The following is a 19,338-nucleotide window of genomic DNA, read 5'->3' as shown; positions in this document are numbered from 1 at the left end:
GTTCACCATCTTCTGTGGGGGCCCAGCTGAATTACAGGCCTCAGGTGACCAGGCAGAGGGCTATTTATTGCCCCTGCTGCTGGGGGTGGGGTGAGAGAACTAACAGGGGACCTAATTTTCTCTCATGTCCACAGAGGACTGGAAGCCCACAGAGCTGTGTCTCTCAGAATGGGAGCACAGGTTATAAAACATCTGAATAAACTTGAAGCACAACTCATTTCAGATGACTTAGGCAAACTTTCAGATTCTTTTTTTTAACACGTGAATGTGATTTAGTTCTTTTTGACAAATTTTTCAAAAGTTAAGCTTCAAAGAGCTCTGATATTGCTTGAATAAGTTTTGCTGTGAAAAAAATACCAATTTTACACACAAAAAGCACATGTTGTATTATTCCATTTATATCAAGTTCAAAAATAAGCAAAATCAATCTCTGCTGCTGGAAATCAGGATAATGGCTTCCTTTGGGGATTGAGACCCAGAGCGGGGCTGGGGAGGCCTTGGGTGCTGCTCGTTATGTGGGTGTGCTCCCATTGAGCTGCACACTCGGGATTTGCATACGTTTCTGTAAGTATGTTATACTTTGATAAACATTCAAAAATATTAACTTTAAAAGTGAATTTTTAAAGTGGATAATTTTAGCCAATGGAAATATAAAATTAATTATTTCTCATCTGTGAACTATGATAACCTATGTATAACACAGCCTCCACATTATACTTCATACAGTTCACAGGAAAGAGAAAAAAACTAGTGATGACGAACAGCACTATTTTTACACATCTCGGCCTCTTCCAGTTCTGTCTGTACTCACCGTTCTCTTTGTAGCCCATGCCCAGGATGACTTCAGGTGCCCGATAATACCGCGTTACCACGTAGGGGGTCATCATAAAGTTGGTGCATGCTGTGCGAGCCAGGCCAAAGTCAAGGATCTTAAGGGTACAGTCTGACTTTACTACAATGTTGCTAGGTTTCAAATCCTAGGGCAGAAATGATTTAAATTAATAAAAGGAACCAAAGCATGCTAAGTAAACAATCTCACATTGGTAAGGATTTGTGAGGTATGTGAGAGTGCTGGGAGAAGGAGGAAAGTTAGAATTGAACCCTGGGATTTTGGAACCATTTTGGAAAATCCTACTCTCATATTGAAACTAATACAAATCAGCCTAGAGAGGCCATATGGTTGCCCTTACCCCTGTGTGGAAACCTTCATGACACTCCTTTGCTTAAAACCTTCTGAGAACTTCCACAACGCCCTCTCCTCCCTCACTCCACGTCTGGTCATCCTTCAGTTCCCAACACTCTGGCTCTTCCCTGCTGTCCAATACAAATATAACTCAACCCACATGTGTAATTTACATTTTCTAACAGCCACCTTAAAAAAAGTGACTAGAAAAGGTAAAATTAATTTTAATAATATTTTCCTTTACTCCAATACAGTATATTTCCAGAATATTCATTTTAAAATGTAACCAACATATAAAAATTATTAATGAGATATTTTACATTCTTTTTGTTTGGTACTGTCTTTGAAATCCAGTGTTTATTTATAATTATAGCCACATTCTGAGTACTTAATAGCCTCAGGTGGCTAGTGGCTATAATACTGGACAGCACATGGCTAGAATTCTCTGACCCTGGAATCTTCCAAAGGCTTCTTCTTTCCTTGGAAGAAGAATCCCATGATTACCAACCCCAACTTCCCACCCTTCCCTGGGACCTACCACTCCCCACCACACATACTACCCTCAAAGTCCCTCCTCTGCCCCTCCCAGCATGGGCTCTGTAAGAGGAGGCCTCAAGGGTCTCTCTGTGCTTTCAGCTCTTAGCCCGGAGTTTGGCACAGCAAACTCTCAGAAAATGTTTGCTGAGTGAATGTACACATCATACTCCACCACACTCTCAACACAACCTATCACTTCTGCAGTTTTTTCCGTCATAACTCTAGGGACTTTCTCCACGGTCATCCCCCACATCCCAGACCCCTCCTCAGGCCACAGGAATTTGACTCTTGCCTTGGACTCCAGCCTGCAAACTCACCCTAGAAACTATGACTTTTAAACAATCCACATCTATTCTTTTCACAAGTGCTTTCCAATGTGTAGCTACAACGTCAAACTGCCAAGTCACACCACACAGTAAGACCGTCACTTTTAGTGACGTTTCAGGCCCAGCACCTGGCTGAAACTTTCCAATCGATGTGTCACCAACGGGCATAGGTGTGTCTTGAGTGATGGCTGCCAGGTGTTATTGGGATAAGCAGAAAAACACTTAAAAATTACATCAGCTAAAATTATGTTTCATTACTGCTAAGCACTCTCTTTCTAAACATCCGGAATTCAGTAAAATATAACTTATAAATATATATCGCTTAAAAACATAATTAAAATTCCCACCAAGCCCATGCAGATGCACTGGTCCCTGGCTGGCCCCAGAGCACTTCCGCTGTGCATGTCCCGATGTGGAGATGTGCTGTGGGGAGCACTGCCAACTCACCCACAGCTGCTATTCTGCACAAAGGAAAGCAAGCGAAGAATCAGCCCCACGCTCAAACCAGTGACCCCTTCCTGTGAGAAAGCAGTAATACAGCTAACGTAAAACAAACCAATCTGTTTCTAGATTCCTTTTTTAAAACCAAAGAGTATGGCAAGAACAGGCATTTCATAATACAAATTACTAACACATAAAATAATGCTCAACTTCATGAAAATTAAAAACCCAAATGACAAGGAACAATTTTTAGCCTCTCTTCTGGCAATGAGGAAAAGAATGGCAATATCCAGTGCTGGAGGAAGAAGCAGAAACAGACCCTTCCTTACACTGTTGGTGGGGACGTCAATAGGTGCTTTCTTTTTAGGAGACTGATGTTTTTAAAAATTTGAGACGTCTATACTTTACCACCAGCAGCCCCTGAAATCCAACCTGGCCCTGAACTAACACAGCGCCACATGAACAAGGATGATTAGAGTAGTGCCACCGGCCAGTCTGATGAACTGCTGTGTGATTAGTAGACATGCCCATTCCAGCCACCTCCACCTGTCAGAAAATTGTCCTCTTGCACTGATTTTGTTGGAACAATGCACTTTACTGCCATCTGCTGGAAAACTGTGATAATAAAATGCAAACCAAGCTGTCAAAGGTGTGGCTTGTTGTCCTGGCAGGACTGGGAGAGGCAGCCCCGCCTCCCAACGCTTGCGGATGGGAAGGTGCTTAAAGAGGTCTCAGGGCGCCTGAGGGCTCCCCACATGCACAGCCGCTCTCCCACCAGTCTCCACACACAACCAGAAGAAGCTTTCCACAAACGAACTGGACTTGTAGTTTGAAGATGGCAGAGTAAAGACAGTTCTGCCCCTTCAAATCTTGAAAACCACTCCAAACAAGAAACACACATTAAAATAAAAATGACACCTAAATTTGGGGGCTTGACCCAGAGTGCGGGGATGGCATCACTGGGGCAGCCAATAAGGGTGCACAAAATATCTGCAACCAAAAAAGGGCAAGAGCAGAGGAGTGGAAGGTTGAGGCCGTTGCTATTCCTGGTCAGTTCTCGGTATAGAACCCACTGACTGAAGAGGTGTCCCTGCACATTGTAACAAGCGTCCACTGCCTTGATTTCCCCACAGGTACCTATGACCCCTTACTCAGGTGACTGTACCTGGGAACAGCAGTCATTTGGAGAAGTGTTAGACACAAGTTCTAAGTGGATACTGAAAGTCAAAGACCCAAAGCAACATCATGCCTCCTCTAGCTGGTGGTGGGGGGTGAGTTGTGGAGGCCAGGTAATAAATGGAGACTGGTCCAGATCTCTTCCAGCTATATTATGACACAGGCCTAGGGCAAAACTGTGAAAGAATATTGCTGTTCACCTCACATGAGTGTGAATGGTTTCTGATCGTCTTTTCTAATCAGTATGGAAGAATGCATCTGCCCAGTCAAAGGCTACATGCCACACCTGAGGCCTTATTAATCTGCTCTAGCAACGACACCGTGTCCAGCACAAGCAGCTGCAATCAGGACTACTGATCAGCTAAGGCTCGATGGTCTACATTCTCTAGCATCCATCTAGTTTCTTCAAGGGCTGGACTAGTGAATTAAACTGAGCTATGAGGGACCACCATCCTCGCATTCTTTGGGTTTTAATGGCAGCATTAATCTCCTCCATTCTCCCCCACCTCCCAGAGTTCAATAATGTTTTTGATGTACTATCTTGAGGGGGGCAGTTTCAGGTTTCCACTTGGCCTTCCCCATCATAACTCTTACCTCACAGACCAGAGAACCAATGTAGGGGTCACTCTGCTAAGAGTACCAACTGCCAACTGTATCAGTTCCAATCACACACTTGAGGACTGGGGAGATGACTGTTGGGTGGGTCCATGGACCCTGTGGCCCATTGTGAGCCACCAGACTTAGACCCCTCAGGAATGAAGGTCTGGGTCACACTCAGGTAAGGCACAGAGACCTGCCAAGGTGATGGCTGAGGGTATGAATAATGGAGAATGGAGAGAATGAGTACCTGTTGTGGCTCCAAGGTCAACTGTAGTGAAAGGGGCTATAGTTGGTCCCTTCCCCTCAGGAAGGGAGGCCCACAGGGAGCCTGAGGGGGCTGGTCCTGACCTGTGTGGAGAAGCAGAGCTGAGGGGGGCAAGGGTGGATGGTGGTAGCCATGAAAATGCGTACCTGGCTCTCTGCTGTGGGACTGCAACTGACAGACACCCCACTGAGGTACCCTGACCCTCCCCTTTGCTTATGACAAGGCCACACACCCCACAGTGGCTCTTGGCTAATGACTGCATGGGGAAGGAGGTCCATTCTTATGAGACACCAGATTCCTCGGACGGGCAGCTCCCAACCCTCCTTCGTGCCCTCTCTACTCCAAGGGGTCAGACTGGGCTGACCCCTGTCAGCTTCCCCACCTCCACTGACTCACTCCCTCTGTTCTTCCTCACAGGCCTTCTCCCCATGCATCTCTTGCATGTCTAATGCCATCGTGCTACACTAATGCCTTCAATGAAAAACCCCACATGCTCTATGGGGAGGGAAGGCAGCAGAAAGGAATAAATGACTTGGCTGAGTAGAGTAAATTCCAACCTCAGTGAGTGGCCCACAGTGAAATAATGTGGACCACAACACCTGGGAAGGGCTTAGGAATTGAACGACAAGTACTGTGGAAGGCAGGATGGGGCAGGGAGCAGGACACTGAGGGATCTGGGGTGGGGGAAGGTTCACAGAAAGGTAAAGGTAGACCTCCCAGATCCACACAGAGGTGTTGGTTCCTCCTTTACTCCTACTGGCCTATTATCTAGAAAAACTGAAACCAAGTTTCCAGACTCAGGCCTCAAGCACAATACCAACAGATCTGCTGGTATGAGGCACAGGAAGGGCATGGGTGAGGGGCTCAGCCTGAAGACAGGGTGCTGTAGCGAAGGTCTGCATTTTGCCACATGAGAACTTCAGCCCCACCCCACACAGCCTTTCATACCAGCAGCCAGACTGCTCTCCCTCAGTCAAGAGACCGGAGCCTTTTCTAGAGAAACTAAATGATGTCCAGAGAAAAGACCTGCAAACAGAGACACCTGTGGCTATGTGTTGCTCTAAAGAAAAACCCCTCATTCAACAATCCCAACCCATGCACTTCCACTTGGCCTTCTAATCCTTCAGTCTTAAATAGGACCAGTGACAAAAGGTCACCAGACGTTTGAGGAAAACCTCACACGTGACAGCGAGAGACCAAATGCACTAAAACAAACAAACAAAACAAAACAAAACAAAACCTCAGGGGAAAGGAAAACACTGCAGGCAGCAATAAGAAAACTTCAAAGGGACTTCCCTGGCAGACCAGTGGTTAAGAATCCCAATGCAGGGTGCATGGGTTCAATCCCTGGTCGGGGAACTAAGATTCCGCATGCCACACAGTGTGCCTAAAAACAAACAAGAAAAACCCAGAAAACAAACTTCAAAGAAATTCTAGCCCTGTAGAGATGATAGTGTCTCCATGCAAGAAGAATAAAATGCTATTTACCACAGCCAAGACATGGAAGCAACTTAAGTGCTTATCAACAGACGACTGAATAAGAAGATGTGGTATGTGTGTGTGTATATGGAATTACTCAGCCATAAAAAAAGGAATGAAATACTGCCATTTGCAGCAACATAAATGGACCTAGAGAATATTATACTTAGTGAAATAAGTCAGAGAAAGACAAATACTATATGATATCACTTGGAAGCTAAAAACTGATACAAATTAATATATATACAAAACAGAAACAGACTCACAGATATAGAAAACAAATTTGTGGTTAACAAAAGGGAGAGGGGGGGCTTCCCTGGTGGCGCAGTGGTTGAGAATCCGCTGGCCGATGCAGGGGACACGGGTTCGTGCCCCGGTCCAGGAAGATCCCACATGCCGCGGAGCAGCTGGGCCCATGAGCCATGGCTGCTGAGCCTGCGCGTCCGGAGCCTGTGCTCCGCAATGGGAGAGGCCACAACAGTGAGAGGCCTGCGTACCGCAAAAAAAAAAAAACAAAAACAAAAACAAAAGGGAGAGGGAAGAGGGGTATGGGATTAACAGATACAAATTAACAGATACAAATTAGGGGTATGGGATTAATAGATACAAACTACCATATATAAAGTAGGTAAGCAACAGGGAAATACTGTATAGCACAGGGAATTACACCCATTATCTGGTAATATGGAATGTAATCTGAAAAAATACTGAATCACTATGCTGTACACCTGAAACTAACACAATATTGTAAATTAGCCATACTCCAATAAAAAAAAGAACAAAATGCTATAAAAAGGAACTTTTAAAAATAAAAAAGAGCTCCAACTAACTCGTACTTCAGAGAAAGACAGAATAAAGAACACAGTAAAGAAGGCATTCTGAAAGAAATAATAAAAAATTTTCCAGAACTCTATGGCATGTTCTTCCAGACTGAAGTGCCCACCACAATTAACGAAAAAAATTTCCATATCAAGGCATATCATCCTAACATTTCAGAATACAAGAAATAAAGAAACTTTAAAAAATATTTCCAGAGATAAAACAAAACCCAAAACAGGGCACTTGCAAAGGATCAGTAATAAGAATGGCATTAGAAAGTTCAAAAGCCATACAACACTACACAACAGGGTACTGTATTTACACCTTAGAGGGGAACTGATTTGTAACTAAGAATTTTCTATCCAACTGAATTATTAATCATGTGAGAGGGCAGAATAAAGAGTTTCAGCTATCTGAGGCCTCAAAAATTTTACTTCCCATGCATCACTTCTGGGGAAGCTATTGGAGGATGTGTCCCACCAAAACAAAGGAGAGATAGGGATCAGGAAGTGGGCTCCAACTCCAGAGAGAGGTGAAGGAAATCCCCAGGAAAACGCTGGAGCGAGGTCCAGGATAAGGTCTCTGCATCAGGTATGGGGGCAGCCAGTCCAGATGTGAGCAGGGCTGAGGCGCCAGGAGACAATCAAGGTGATGGAACAGCTAAGACATTTGGATACAGTGAGAGAAGACTTAGATACCTGGCAGAAACCTTAGGGTTTAATTAGCAATAAGGATGTGGAAAACTGCTCCCTCCTTAAAACAAACAACAAAGACCAAAACTCTAACAAATAAAAGACAAGTGTTGTTAACTCTAGGGACAAAAAGTTGAAAGGAAAAGAAATATAATCATGGTGTAAATATAGGCTTAGCTGTGAAAAGCGTTTATAGGGTCATGATGACGTAAAACACACTATGGACACTGATCCAAACCAATTACATTGTAACTATACTGGGAGGACAGGGGGACAGGAAAGGTGGCAGGTGAGGGGCACGATTGGTGAAAAAGAGCTAAGTCAGTACCTTATGTCCCAAACTGAAGAAAGATCAACAAATAGAGATCTCATCATATTATTTCAAGATATGGAGATAAACACCAAAATAACAGCTAAAAGAACTGAAAGAATTTGTTCTGGGGAGAGAGAAATAACAGGGAGGAGGTGGGGGCTCTTTTTTAGTAAGTATTTGTAAAACTATTTGATCCTTGATAAAAATACAAAATTCAGCAAGTTGCAGAACAATATATGTACAAGATGATCCTGTTTTTGAAAAATATAAGTTAAAAAGGACGTTAGTGTAGACAGATATGTTGGTATTAGCATCAGTAAGAAAATGTGTCAGTGTAAAGTTAGGAAGGAAACACACCCAACTGCCATCACTGGCCTCCTCCAGGTGACAGTGGTGGGCTGGGGACTTCCATTCAATTTTTTGAATTATACAAGGTAAAAATTGGTGGGATTACAGGTGTTTTATTTTTCAAGTAATTAAATTTTATGTTTAGAACGAAACCATCTTAGTAAGCAAAACCGAATGTGTGTATTTATGCCTATCGTATAGTATACAGAAAAAAGGACAGGAAAAGTTCACAGAAAACCGTTAACAGGCTTAAAGGGATAACTGCGGTTCATCACCTCTTGGGACCTGGAGGGGTGGTGGGTGTGCAAACAGGTGCCTTCTCTACCTTTCCCACAATGACCACGTGGTACTTTCACAGCAGACACAAAGTCTGGCAGACCCACAAATGTGTGAACAGGAGGGCATAAGACAAGGGGAGGGAGACCCAGTGGGGAGGTAAATGGGATGGAGAGGTGGCTGGCAGAATCATGCTGGGCAAACCAAAACTTTCTTGGACCTTCTGGTCCACAGGTATGGGCCTAAACCGCAGGGACGGAACATCGCCTAACACAGGCACGTGCATGCTGCAGCTCTTACAAGACCCCCTAAAATGGGAGGATATTGCTGCCCCATGTATATCTGGGCCCAAGAGGGGAGATACAAGCAAGACAAACTGTTTCCTTTTACAAAATTAATAAGGCCTAACATAATGAAGCCTAATAATCTGGGAACTTATTCTCAGTTAAGACTTTAATACAAAATGTATTTAAGAGAAATTAGGAGTGCCTTAATTTATATAAAGGTCTGTAAATATTTTTGAAGAGAAATAGAATGTTATGCTGGGAAATCTTTATTTTTAATTAAAAAGACCAATGTTACTATTTTTAAAGCAAGTTTGTCAACAGTATTTATATAATTTAAACTGAACACTTGGCGGCAGCAAAGGCTGTATTTTAAATGACTGAAGCCTGGTCAGGACTCTTTGTGCCAGGCACCCAACAGGCACTGGGAGGGCCAGGACTGGCCTCAGGCTACAGACCTCACTCAGGCCTCAGGCCTCATGCTCACAAGGGGCAAGAGTTTGGCCCTCTCTGGATTGGTGGGCTCTGCTACTGTGTTACGTCTCTGATCAGTGGCTGTGATGGAAACAGTCTTTCCTGGCACCCAACAGATCCAAAAGAATTACTACTACTACACCATCAAAAATCTCTCTATTCTTTTTTGTATGAAAAGGCTTCATTGTTTTTGTCTCACTATCTTCTTCCCCCCACAGATTTCAGTTCAGAGAAAATACAACTTCTTGCTGTTGAAACATAATATTGAAAGACAGTCTGTCAACAAAATTAGTATAGTAATAATTTAAGGAATGCTAAGAATGTTTTCAATAAAACTATCTCTGCCTCTAGTCTCACTCAACATTATAGTTGCTAAAAAAACAAACAAACAAAAAACCAAACAAAAAAACACAACTCTATCATAATCTGCCCACACAGCAGTACAAGTGAAGAAAATAACAAAAACTCATAAAACCAGCTTAGAGAATATCTCTCTGGTTTTTAAATATGTACCCCCTGACAGGCAACACCATCATTCAAATTCCAGCCTTGGCCTATTCAAAAGATCTGCCTGGAACCTTTCCGAAAGCTCCCACCAGTATGGCTGGGATGCTGGAGTGGTAGAATTTTACGATGTAAGCAATGAACACTTGGGCCATAATTCACATAAGACTTCTCAAGCAACTGTATCATATACTACTTGGCCTCTAACTTTCCCCCACCCCAAATCCAAATTCCTTGCTCACTAAAAATGGGATTTCAAATATGGAAAAACTATTAACACCAGGTAAATCTGGGTAAAGAGTAAAGTTCTTTGTCCTATTCTTGCAATTTTTCTCTAAGTTTTAAGTTACTTTCAAATAAAAACTTAAAAAAAAAAGAAGTATTTTTCTGCAGCACTAGTCTGAACAGCTGGCTCATGCCTGCATCCAGGGTGGCTCACATGGGCCCAGGCAAACCAGGCATTCCACAAATGTCTTCTAATCTCAACTATATTTGGAAGAGTAACATGATCCCATAGTTTATTTGGATTTTCGACATTGACAAATTTTTAAAAAATATTATGTTCTTTTGTAACTGGAGATTATGACAACGAAATGATTGTGATTAAAAAACAAAACTAAACAATATGGTATCACTACTTACTCTATGAATTATACCAGCTGAATGTAGATGTTTAATACCACAGAGCATCTGGTAAAGAAGGTAGGACATTCTTTCATGGTCCAACTCCATATGAATAACCTGACATAAGTTAGCATCCATTAATTCCATAACCAAATACCTGGGGAAATAAATGATCAGCCATGTACACATGAAAATTATCCAAAATTCCTTTATGGTTATTAAACTAGAATTTTTATGAAATAGTAATAACTTACCACCTAGTCACTGCACTGGCTAAAGTAAAAAGATAACTTGTTTTCCCTAAACATTTATAAGGTATCTTGAAAAGAAGCAAATGTATGATGAAAGTTTGTAAAAGTTTTCAAAAAATGAAAACAACTAACAACAAAATGCCTTTCAAGTTAAATACAAAACAATTTTTATATCATAGTAAATAGAATCTCAAACATTCAAATTCTCCTATATTTAAACATTTTTGCTATTGGATCATTCTTACCAATATAGAAACCATGCTGTTATTGCTCTCATCTTAAGAAAACTTTGACCTTACTTCCCCCACCAGCTACCATCCTATATTTTTGCTCCCTATGCAAACAAAACTCCCCAAAGAGGTGTCTATACTTATCATCTCCAATTTTTTCTCCCATTTTTCCTTAATCCCACTTTAATCAGGCTTTTGCCCCCACCACTTTGCTGAAACTGTCCTCAAGGCTCCATGTCGGCCTTCCGTGTTGCTAAATCCAGTGGCCAGTCCTACAATCCTGGCTGACTGTGCCCTTTTCCTATCCCCAGCTTCTTACTGTTGAAGTGCCAGCACTCGGTCCTTGGTCTTCTTTTCTCTAACTGTACTTACAATCTTGGTGATCTCTGGTCTCTGGTCTCAAGACTTTAAATACCATCTATAGACTGACAACTACCAAATTAATACCTTCAACCCAGACCCCCTTGCTGAACTCCAGGCTCATTTATCTAACTGCCTATTTCACAGTTCCACTTGGGTGTCCAACAGACATCTTGAACTAAAACTGAGTTCCTTCTACCCTGCCTCGCAATCTGTTCTGACTGTAGCCTTCCACATCTCAGTTGAGAGCACTTTTATCCTTCTGGTGCTCAGGCCAAAACTCCAAGTGTTGCTCTCAGCTCCTCTTTCTCTCATACCACACATCCTCTCTAGGAGCAAACACTGGGGTTCTACCTTCAAAACAGTGTCAGCATCCTATCTCTTGCCTTTACCATCACTATCACCCCTCTGGTCTAAATGCAGCCATCATAATCTCACCTGAATTGCTGCAATAGCCTCCTGACTGGTCTTCTGTGTCCTACTTCTAACAGTGGGTCCTCGACCCAGAAACCAAAGTTATTCTTTTAAAACATAAGTCAGATAAGCTTACTCTTCCTGCTGAAAGTCTTACTGACTTGTAAAGGAAAATCCTTACAGTGGCCTAGAGGCCCAGCAGTGTCTGGCCCTGTCACTTCTTTGAACCCACCTCTTCAACTTTCCTCTGCTTCTTCTGATCCAGCCACACTGGCTCTTGCTGTTCTTATAACACACCAGGCACACTCCCTCTTCTGCTCCTTTACACTGCCTGTTCCTTCTATCTTGATACTACCTTCCCCCAAATATCTGTAGGACTAACCTCCTCACTTCCTTGAAGGCTTTCTTCACATGTCACCAATCCAGTGAGGTCCTTCCCTAATTACTCTACTTAAAGTTGCAACCTGACTCCTAACGCCCAGCACTTCTGAACCCCCTTACCCAGCTCCATTTCTTCTACAACATTTGCCACACATCCTAATGAATGACATCATTTCCTTATTTGTTATGTTGACTGTCTATCTTCCCTGGCTTTCCTGCAAGCTCTAGGAAGAAATATGACCACCTGCGATTCTTAAAAAATGAAAGGGATTTTTGCTGTTTTGGTCACTAAAGTATGCCAAGTTCAAGAGACTGTCTAGCACACAGTTGGCAATCAAATATTTGTTTGGTTTTTTTTTTGGCCTCACCGTGTGGCTTGCGGGCTGAAAGCATGGCGTCCTAACCACCACACTGCCAGGGAATTCCTGGCAATCAAATATTTGTTGAATGAATGAATGAATACATGAATAAATTTAGGATAAAGTTGTGTATTATATCTCAATAATAAATTAATATCTCATTTCATCATTACTAAGATAATTCTATTTCACATTTTGGAAGTTTAATGACTTACCCATTTCAAATAATAATTATAAACACCTAAACCCTACAATCTTGGGGACTAGAGAAAAACATGTTATATTTTATATTTCAGTAAAGGAAATCAGCAGCATTAATGGCACTGTCTGCTCTGAAGAATTATTTTCAGTCATCCTTTATCTGTTGTAGAAATGATAACCATCTAGGCACAAATAGTTGAATACTATTATTCATTTTCCTTAATATTTCTCTTCCACAGAGAAAAGTGGCTAGGATATCATTTAAAAATGTGTTCTCACCTATATTTCCTAAGTAAAAAAAGGAGTTACTTTCTTTTCTAAATTTTCACTCTTTGATGAGCAGTGTATTACTGAATAAAAATTATACTTACACATCTTGAAATTCTTCTAGAGTTTTCTGTGGTGTAAACACATTTAACAAACTAATTATCTGAAAAGAGAAAATTATATCTCAGCATGTCAAATGACTCTACTTGATTATAAAAATTAAGTTTAACATTAAAGTGTGTTAAAACTAGAAAAAAAATCACAGCAGAGCTTTGTATTTATTATTATTGTTATTGCTTTTACCAAAACATTCTATTACACAGCATTTGAAAAAAGCTAAATGATTAGGATTCTCAACTTGGAAATAATATGCACTTTTAATCAAATCACTTTTATGTGTCCCCAGTAACTTATTACTATAGAATTTTAACACATAATGTCTTTCTAGCTCTGAACATAAAAAAGTAGCAATTACAAGTAGAAAAACACTAAATAAAGCAATATGTTAACTCTGAAAACTTAAATACAATATCCAAATTTCTAAAAAGTTTTGAAATGTAAAGGCTAAGCTTATATTTTTGGTATGATAAAGATGAAATGCCTCATAGCATTACCTATTAACATTACCTTTATGTAAGGAGGATTCAAGAACGGACCCCACCACAGGCCTTGGTCCTGGCACCCCAATGGTTAAACAATGAATTCTGCTGCTTGAGCATCAAACACACGTCCTCAATCATTTCAAATGACTGAGGGAAAGATGAATTATTCAGTATATAGGATTGGAGTGGCTGGCTAGCCAAGGGGGAAAAAACTAGATTCATACTTCAATCTTTACACCAAGATAAACTCAAAATGGAACAAAAATTTAAATCTAAAACATGAAACCATGAAACATTAAAATATGAATAAACATTTATACAATTCTGGTGTAGAAAAGCCTTTTCTAAGCATGACAGGAAACCTAGGAGATTTGATTATGTTAAACACAACAACAAAAATCAGTATGACAAAAACAACCTAAATTAGGTCAGATGGAAAAGTGAGGGTTGACAGCTTTAATATACAAAGATCTTCTATAAATGCATAAGAAAGAAACCAACAGTCCTAGAGAAAAATGGACAAAGGCCATGAAAAACAAACTCTCAAGAAATAAAAATAAATGGCTAATAGAGATATGGAAAGAAAATCAACCTCACAAATAAAAATAAGGTATCATTTGTCATCTATCAGTTTGGTAAGGTAAAACAAATCAACAGTATGTAGCTCTGGGGTATTTTGAAATAAAAGACATACTCAGATACTCAATAAAAGTGTAAAATTGACAGTCTTCCTTGAGGTTAATTTGTCAGTATATATTATTAAAACCAAAAGTGTGCATAGTCTTTGACCCAGCTATCTTGGCCAAGGAATTCACCTGGACAAGAGTGCAAAGATGCAACGTATAAGGATGTTCACTGCAGCACTGCTTATAATAGCAAAAAACTGGAAACAATCTAAATATCTGATAATAGGTGATTGGTTAAATGAATAACTGTGCATCTGTACTATGTAGCCATTTAAAAAATGGTTTATATCTATGTTCATTAATGTATATGAGATCTAGCAACATTCCACTAGGGAAAAAGCAGGATGTGTAATAACATAACTGAGCTTATTTATGTATGTGTGTATATATATGCATAAGAATGCTCACCAAAATGTTAATGATAGTGGGTGGTGGGATTCAAGGATTTTTCTTTCTTGTTTATACTGTTTGAATTAAAAATAATAATAAACATTTTTTTGTAACCTGAAAAAAAAACTTTTTTACTTTTTGTTTTAAACCTGTAAAATAAAGCATGCATTGGAGAATTTAAAAACAAACTCAAACCACAGACTCAAAAGATTGAACCTATCTTAGTTTTGTGTTTAATGTCCCTACACCAGAAAAATCCAGCATAAATGTTACAACAAAAGGAGCCATATAGAGTTGAGTGTACTTTTAAATACTTATCCCCCCCACCCCGTAACAAAAAGAGGTCACATGGGAGGGGATCTCCAAAGCCCCTGCCAGACTTAACATTTTATAATTTTATAACATGGCAAGGTTATCAAAATCATGTTCAAAATAATGCTCAGGCATCAGTAGTAGAACATAAAATGGGCCTGAGTACCTCATTTTCTAGAGATATACTGTTTTTCCTTAAAATTTACAATGCTTTGATTTCTGTAGAGATGCCAAGTACAACTATCTTGAATATAACATCATCTAATAACATTTATTTAAATAAATGTGAATATGTAAAAGCTACTTATAGAACAACGTTTTTCTAAAAAGTATTTGGATATTTCTCAATTTGCCAGGTCAATACTGTTGCCATTTTATACACAGGGAAACAGTGAAAATCAAATGGTTACAAGGTTAATTGACATTCCCATCTGTGTTGAGTGACCTAAATTCCTATGGACAATGATGCCTCTTGCTGACTTCAATATCTCCAATGTTGATTGAAAATTCTGTCAATAAAATATAACCATTTAAATAGTATTTTTATCACTAGTTTACCCTAGGTCTAAACTCATTGTATCTCCAAAGACCCAGATGATTATGGCAGCATTGACAACATTAAAGTATTAGAGGAAATATAGACATAACTTACATTTTTATGATTGACACATTTTAAGAGGACAAGTTCACGATAAGCTCTCTTTGCATGAGTCTGATTCTGAAAAGGACGGCTTAGTTTCTTGACTGCAACATTTATCCCAAGAACTGTATCAAAAGCAGCACTATAATTAAGAAATATAATAGGCAACCCATTAGGATGATTTTGGAATATACAGCAATGCAGAATGTACATTCAATGTATTATCTTTTTAAATGAATAACAAATAAGGAAAAATCTGCTTGCTTCCACTCTGGTACTTCTGCACATTAAGAGCAAGGTGACTTGGCTAAGCGTGCAGGACGAACGGACTCCTCTGCAGAGGCGCCACCATGGCAGCTGAAGCTAGGATGGGATTCAGCAATCTTTGCACATGGACGTCTCATTATATTAGTTGAGATTATTATGTTCAGAACCAAGTAATTTAATACAGAGCATGTAAGACTGCCCAGAAAACAAAATCTTCAGTTTAAATATGCCAATAAGTTGAAAAAAAGTCACTGGTATCACAGAATGAAATATAAGTATATTTTGGAGTATCACAGTGGAGAAAATGGTTTGAACTCATGAGACGGATATAATAAATCTAGATTTTGATTGATTGTGTTTTTCCCAGATGTAAGAATCTAAAAGGAAAACAGAAGCCAAAATCTCAGTTCATGGTAAATCCCCAAGATACAAAATCCCTAACATAAGCAATTGCTATACATAAAATTCTGCTAGAAATACCTCCTCATACTACTATGGTTAAGAAATAAAATCTTCTAGGATCTTTGTTTCCAGAATCTCAAGTTCCCAGCTGAAATTTATGATTAATTTTCCTCCAGAAAATAGACAGGAAAAATTGAGTACCTTCTGTACTAGTTTCAAGCTAGCACTAACAGTATGATTGCTGTCACTGTTACCTTTTGGCTCCTCATCAGGGGTTAAAAGCTGCTAAAGATCATCTGAGAACCTAAGCACCATTTAAAATACTGTTTCTATTTATTTATTCTATTCAGTTTATAACACTGTTTACACTTATTCACTTCTATTAATTTTTTTTTGCCAAAAAACCCAAACTTAATTCAATTTTAACTTTTTAAAATTAAAGGCTGTCTGCTGTAGCATTTGGTTAAGAATTATTAGAAGCTTCCTGTTACTTTGGAATTACTTTTTCTTTAATTCACATTATGTGTTCATGTATACACAGATGTAAAATCACATGCCCAGGGACTTCCCTGGTGGTCCAGTGGTAAAGAATCCGCCTTCCAATTCAGGGGACTTGGGTTCAATCCCTGGTTGGGGAACTAAGATCCCACATGCTGTGGGGCAACTAAGCCCGTGTGCCACAACTACTGAGCTCACATGCCGCAAACTGCAGAGTCCATGTGCTCTGGAGCCTATGGGCCACAAGTAGAGAGAAGCCCGCATGCCACAAGGAAAGATCCCACACGCCTCAATGAAGACCCTGCGTGCCACAACTAGGGCCTGACGCAGCCAAAAAAAATAATAAAGAAAATTAATTAATTAATTAAAATCACATGCCCATATGCAAATGTAATATTCATATGGATTATAAAATGTCAAAAATAAATCTATTTGTGAAACAAATCATTAATTAATACATGCACATGTGATTTGTACATATATATATATATATCTATATATCTATATATCTATATCTCTGTCTTGAGAATTTAAAAACAGACACACCTTTTTTGGTCTCAAAAGTTTTTGTCCAATGAGCCAAATGGACCAATTCTGAATATCTGAGCAGACTCATGCTTCCCCATTCCTAGTTCCAACTCCAGGAGGAGCTACCTTCAGTTATTCCTGGCTTTACTTCTTTTAGTAATATCTCAACTCCAAAGAATATACTTTTATCACTATTTCCTCATTTATCAACTTCAGAAATTAGCTATTTACTCCCCATTACGAACACTGAGGATTTAGTCACTTCATTGAAACCCCCAACTCCTCCTAGTTTTTTGTTCTCATGTTATTGTTATTATTATTATTATTTGTTGTTGTTGTTGGTACGCGGGCCTATCACTGTTGTGGCCTCTCCCGTTGCGGAGCACAGGCTCCGGACGCGCACGCTCAGCGGCCATGGCTCACGGGCCCAGCCGCTCCGCGGCATGTGGGATCTTCCCAGACCAGGGCATGAACCCGTGTCCCCTGCATTGGCAGGCGGACTCTCAACCACTGCGCCACTAGGGAAGACCTCTCATGTTATTTTTAACTTTTCCCTTGGTCACCCTTGTAACTTTAAATAACATGCCTAAACTTGCTGCATCAACTTTCAAAGGAACCTCTTGCTCCCCACTATGTAAAATGAGAATATTACACTTCATCTCCTTTTTCCTCCAGCTCTCTAATCTCTTTTCCTCCAATTTCTGTCTTAAATGGTCAAGTTTAATAACACATCTTTCAATCCCTATAATTAAATCTTCTGTGTTTCTTCCTTAGGATGTGTCTAAAAGTTGAAAATCGACTTACAGAGTGTATGTATGTATGTGCACACATGTAAACATTACTAATTTCAGAGCGAGGATTACATTTCATTTCTAAAGATCACATGACCCTTGCCACTCATAAGAGAATGTGATTGTTTCCAGCATTAAGGTTAAATGGATTCTCTTCTAACATTCCGTAAGTTCTCAAACATCATGCTGCTTTAAATTTGTTTTATTCTTAGATCGTGACTTTTTCTAACTTTTCTACCACAAGTTTCTAATAAACTTTTTTTTTCTTATTAAGAGAAGACAAATATACCTCTTTAGAGCTGTCACTAGTACTTCTTACCTCCTTACTCACATTATCTATTGTTTGGAATCTATTCCATTTTTCAGAAAGACATTTTTCTTGAGGTTTCAAGGCCTGATGTGTACCTATCGCCCTGGGATTTCTTTTCTCTGGCTTCCACTGTTTCTGGTGTTACACGTTCTTGTATTCTTTCTTGTTGGAGTACACTCTCAAGGAATTTCCTCAGAAAAAAAGGGCATGGAAGATAAATTATCTTACTCTTCCTTTATCCTTGATTGATAGTTTGTCTTCTAAGCTCGAAATCAATTTTCTCTCAGAGCTCCAATGATTTCCAAAGTTGAGTGCTGTTGGTGAGAAGGCGTATGCCTGTCTGGTATTCATTCTTTTGCTTCCTTTTTTGTTCCTCGTCTTAATGATTTATTACAAAGAACCATGTTTTGTCAACAACCCCAAAGTGCTCCCCCCCACTAATCACTATCCTTCCTGCCCCCCAAAGACAATAACTACTTCTGACTTTATTTTTATACTATAATTAAATATATTTATTTGGCTGTGCTGGGTCTTAGCTGCTGCACGCAGGATCTTCAATCTTCATTGCGGCATGCAGGATCTTTTAGTTGTGGCATGTGGGATCTAGCTCCCTGACCAGGGATGGAACCTGAGCCCCCTCCATTGGGAGCATGGAGTCTTAGCCACTGGACTACCAGGGAAGTCCCCTACTTCTGACTTTTATCATAATCACTTCCTTGCTTTTACCAGCTAAACATGTATCTTCAAGCCCCTGCATCATTTATTTTTGCCTGGTTTTTGAAACTGTCTATGTCTGACTTCTTTCACTCAACATTATATTTGTGAGGTACATCCGTTGTTGTGTGAAGCTATAACTCATTCTGTGTCATCGCTATAATACTCCTTTGTTATGATTATATGACATAATGTTGATAGATACATTGGTTGTTTTCAGTTTACAAGCAAAAAACATGGTCATAAACATTCTTGTACATGGTTCTGGGCATGCATTTCTGATGAGTAGATAGCTAAAAGTGGTATTACATATAGTTTATTTTAGTAGATAATGCCAAACTGTTTTCTGAAGTGGTTTGTTCTATCAATTTCTAGGCATTTGATTTTTTTGTTG

The 19,338-nt window shown here is 39.8% G+C and overlaps 1 protein-coding gene across 3 annotated transcripts in view; it reads right to left on the bottom strand.

The window, feature by feature from the left end:
* Positions 1-19,338, bottom strand: part of MAPK9 (mitogen-activated protein kinase 9) — a 59,578-nt gene that overhangs the window by 13,005 nt on the left and 27,235 nt on the right. For all 3 annotated transcript variants that reach the window (XM_079917079.1, XM_079917080.1, XM_079917081.1), the window contains exons 3-6: positions 15,447-15,576; positions 12,909-12,967; positions 10,360-10,498; positions 812-977 (exon numbers count right to left, since the gene is read on the bottom strand). In XM_079917079.1, the coding sequence (XP_079773205.1) occupies positions 812-977; positions 10,360-10,498; positions 12,909-12,967; positions 15,447-15,576 (494 nt within the window). The remainder of the gene's footprint in view (positions 1-811; positions 978-10,359; positions 10,499-12,908; positions 12,968-15,446; positions 15,577-19,338) is intronic.

This window comes from Stenella coeruleoalba (genome assembly GCF_951394435.1).
Source record: "Stenella coeruleoalba genome assembly, chromosome: 3".
Lineage (NCBI taxonomy): Eukaryota > Metazoa > Chordata > Mammalia > Artiodactyla > Delphinidae > Stenella > Stenella coeruleoalba.
The sequence above is the reverse complement of the archived record's forward strand: the minus strand, read 5'-3'. Positions and strand labels throughout refer to the sequence as shown.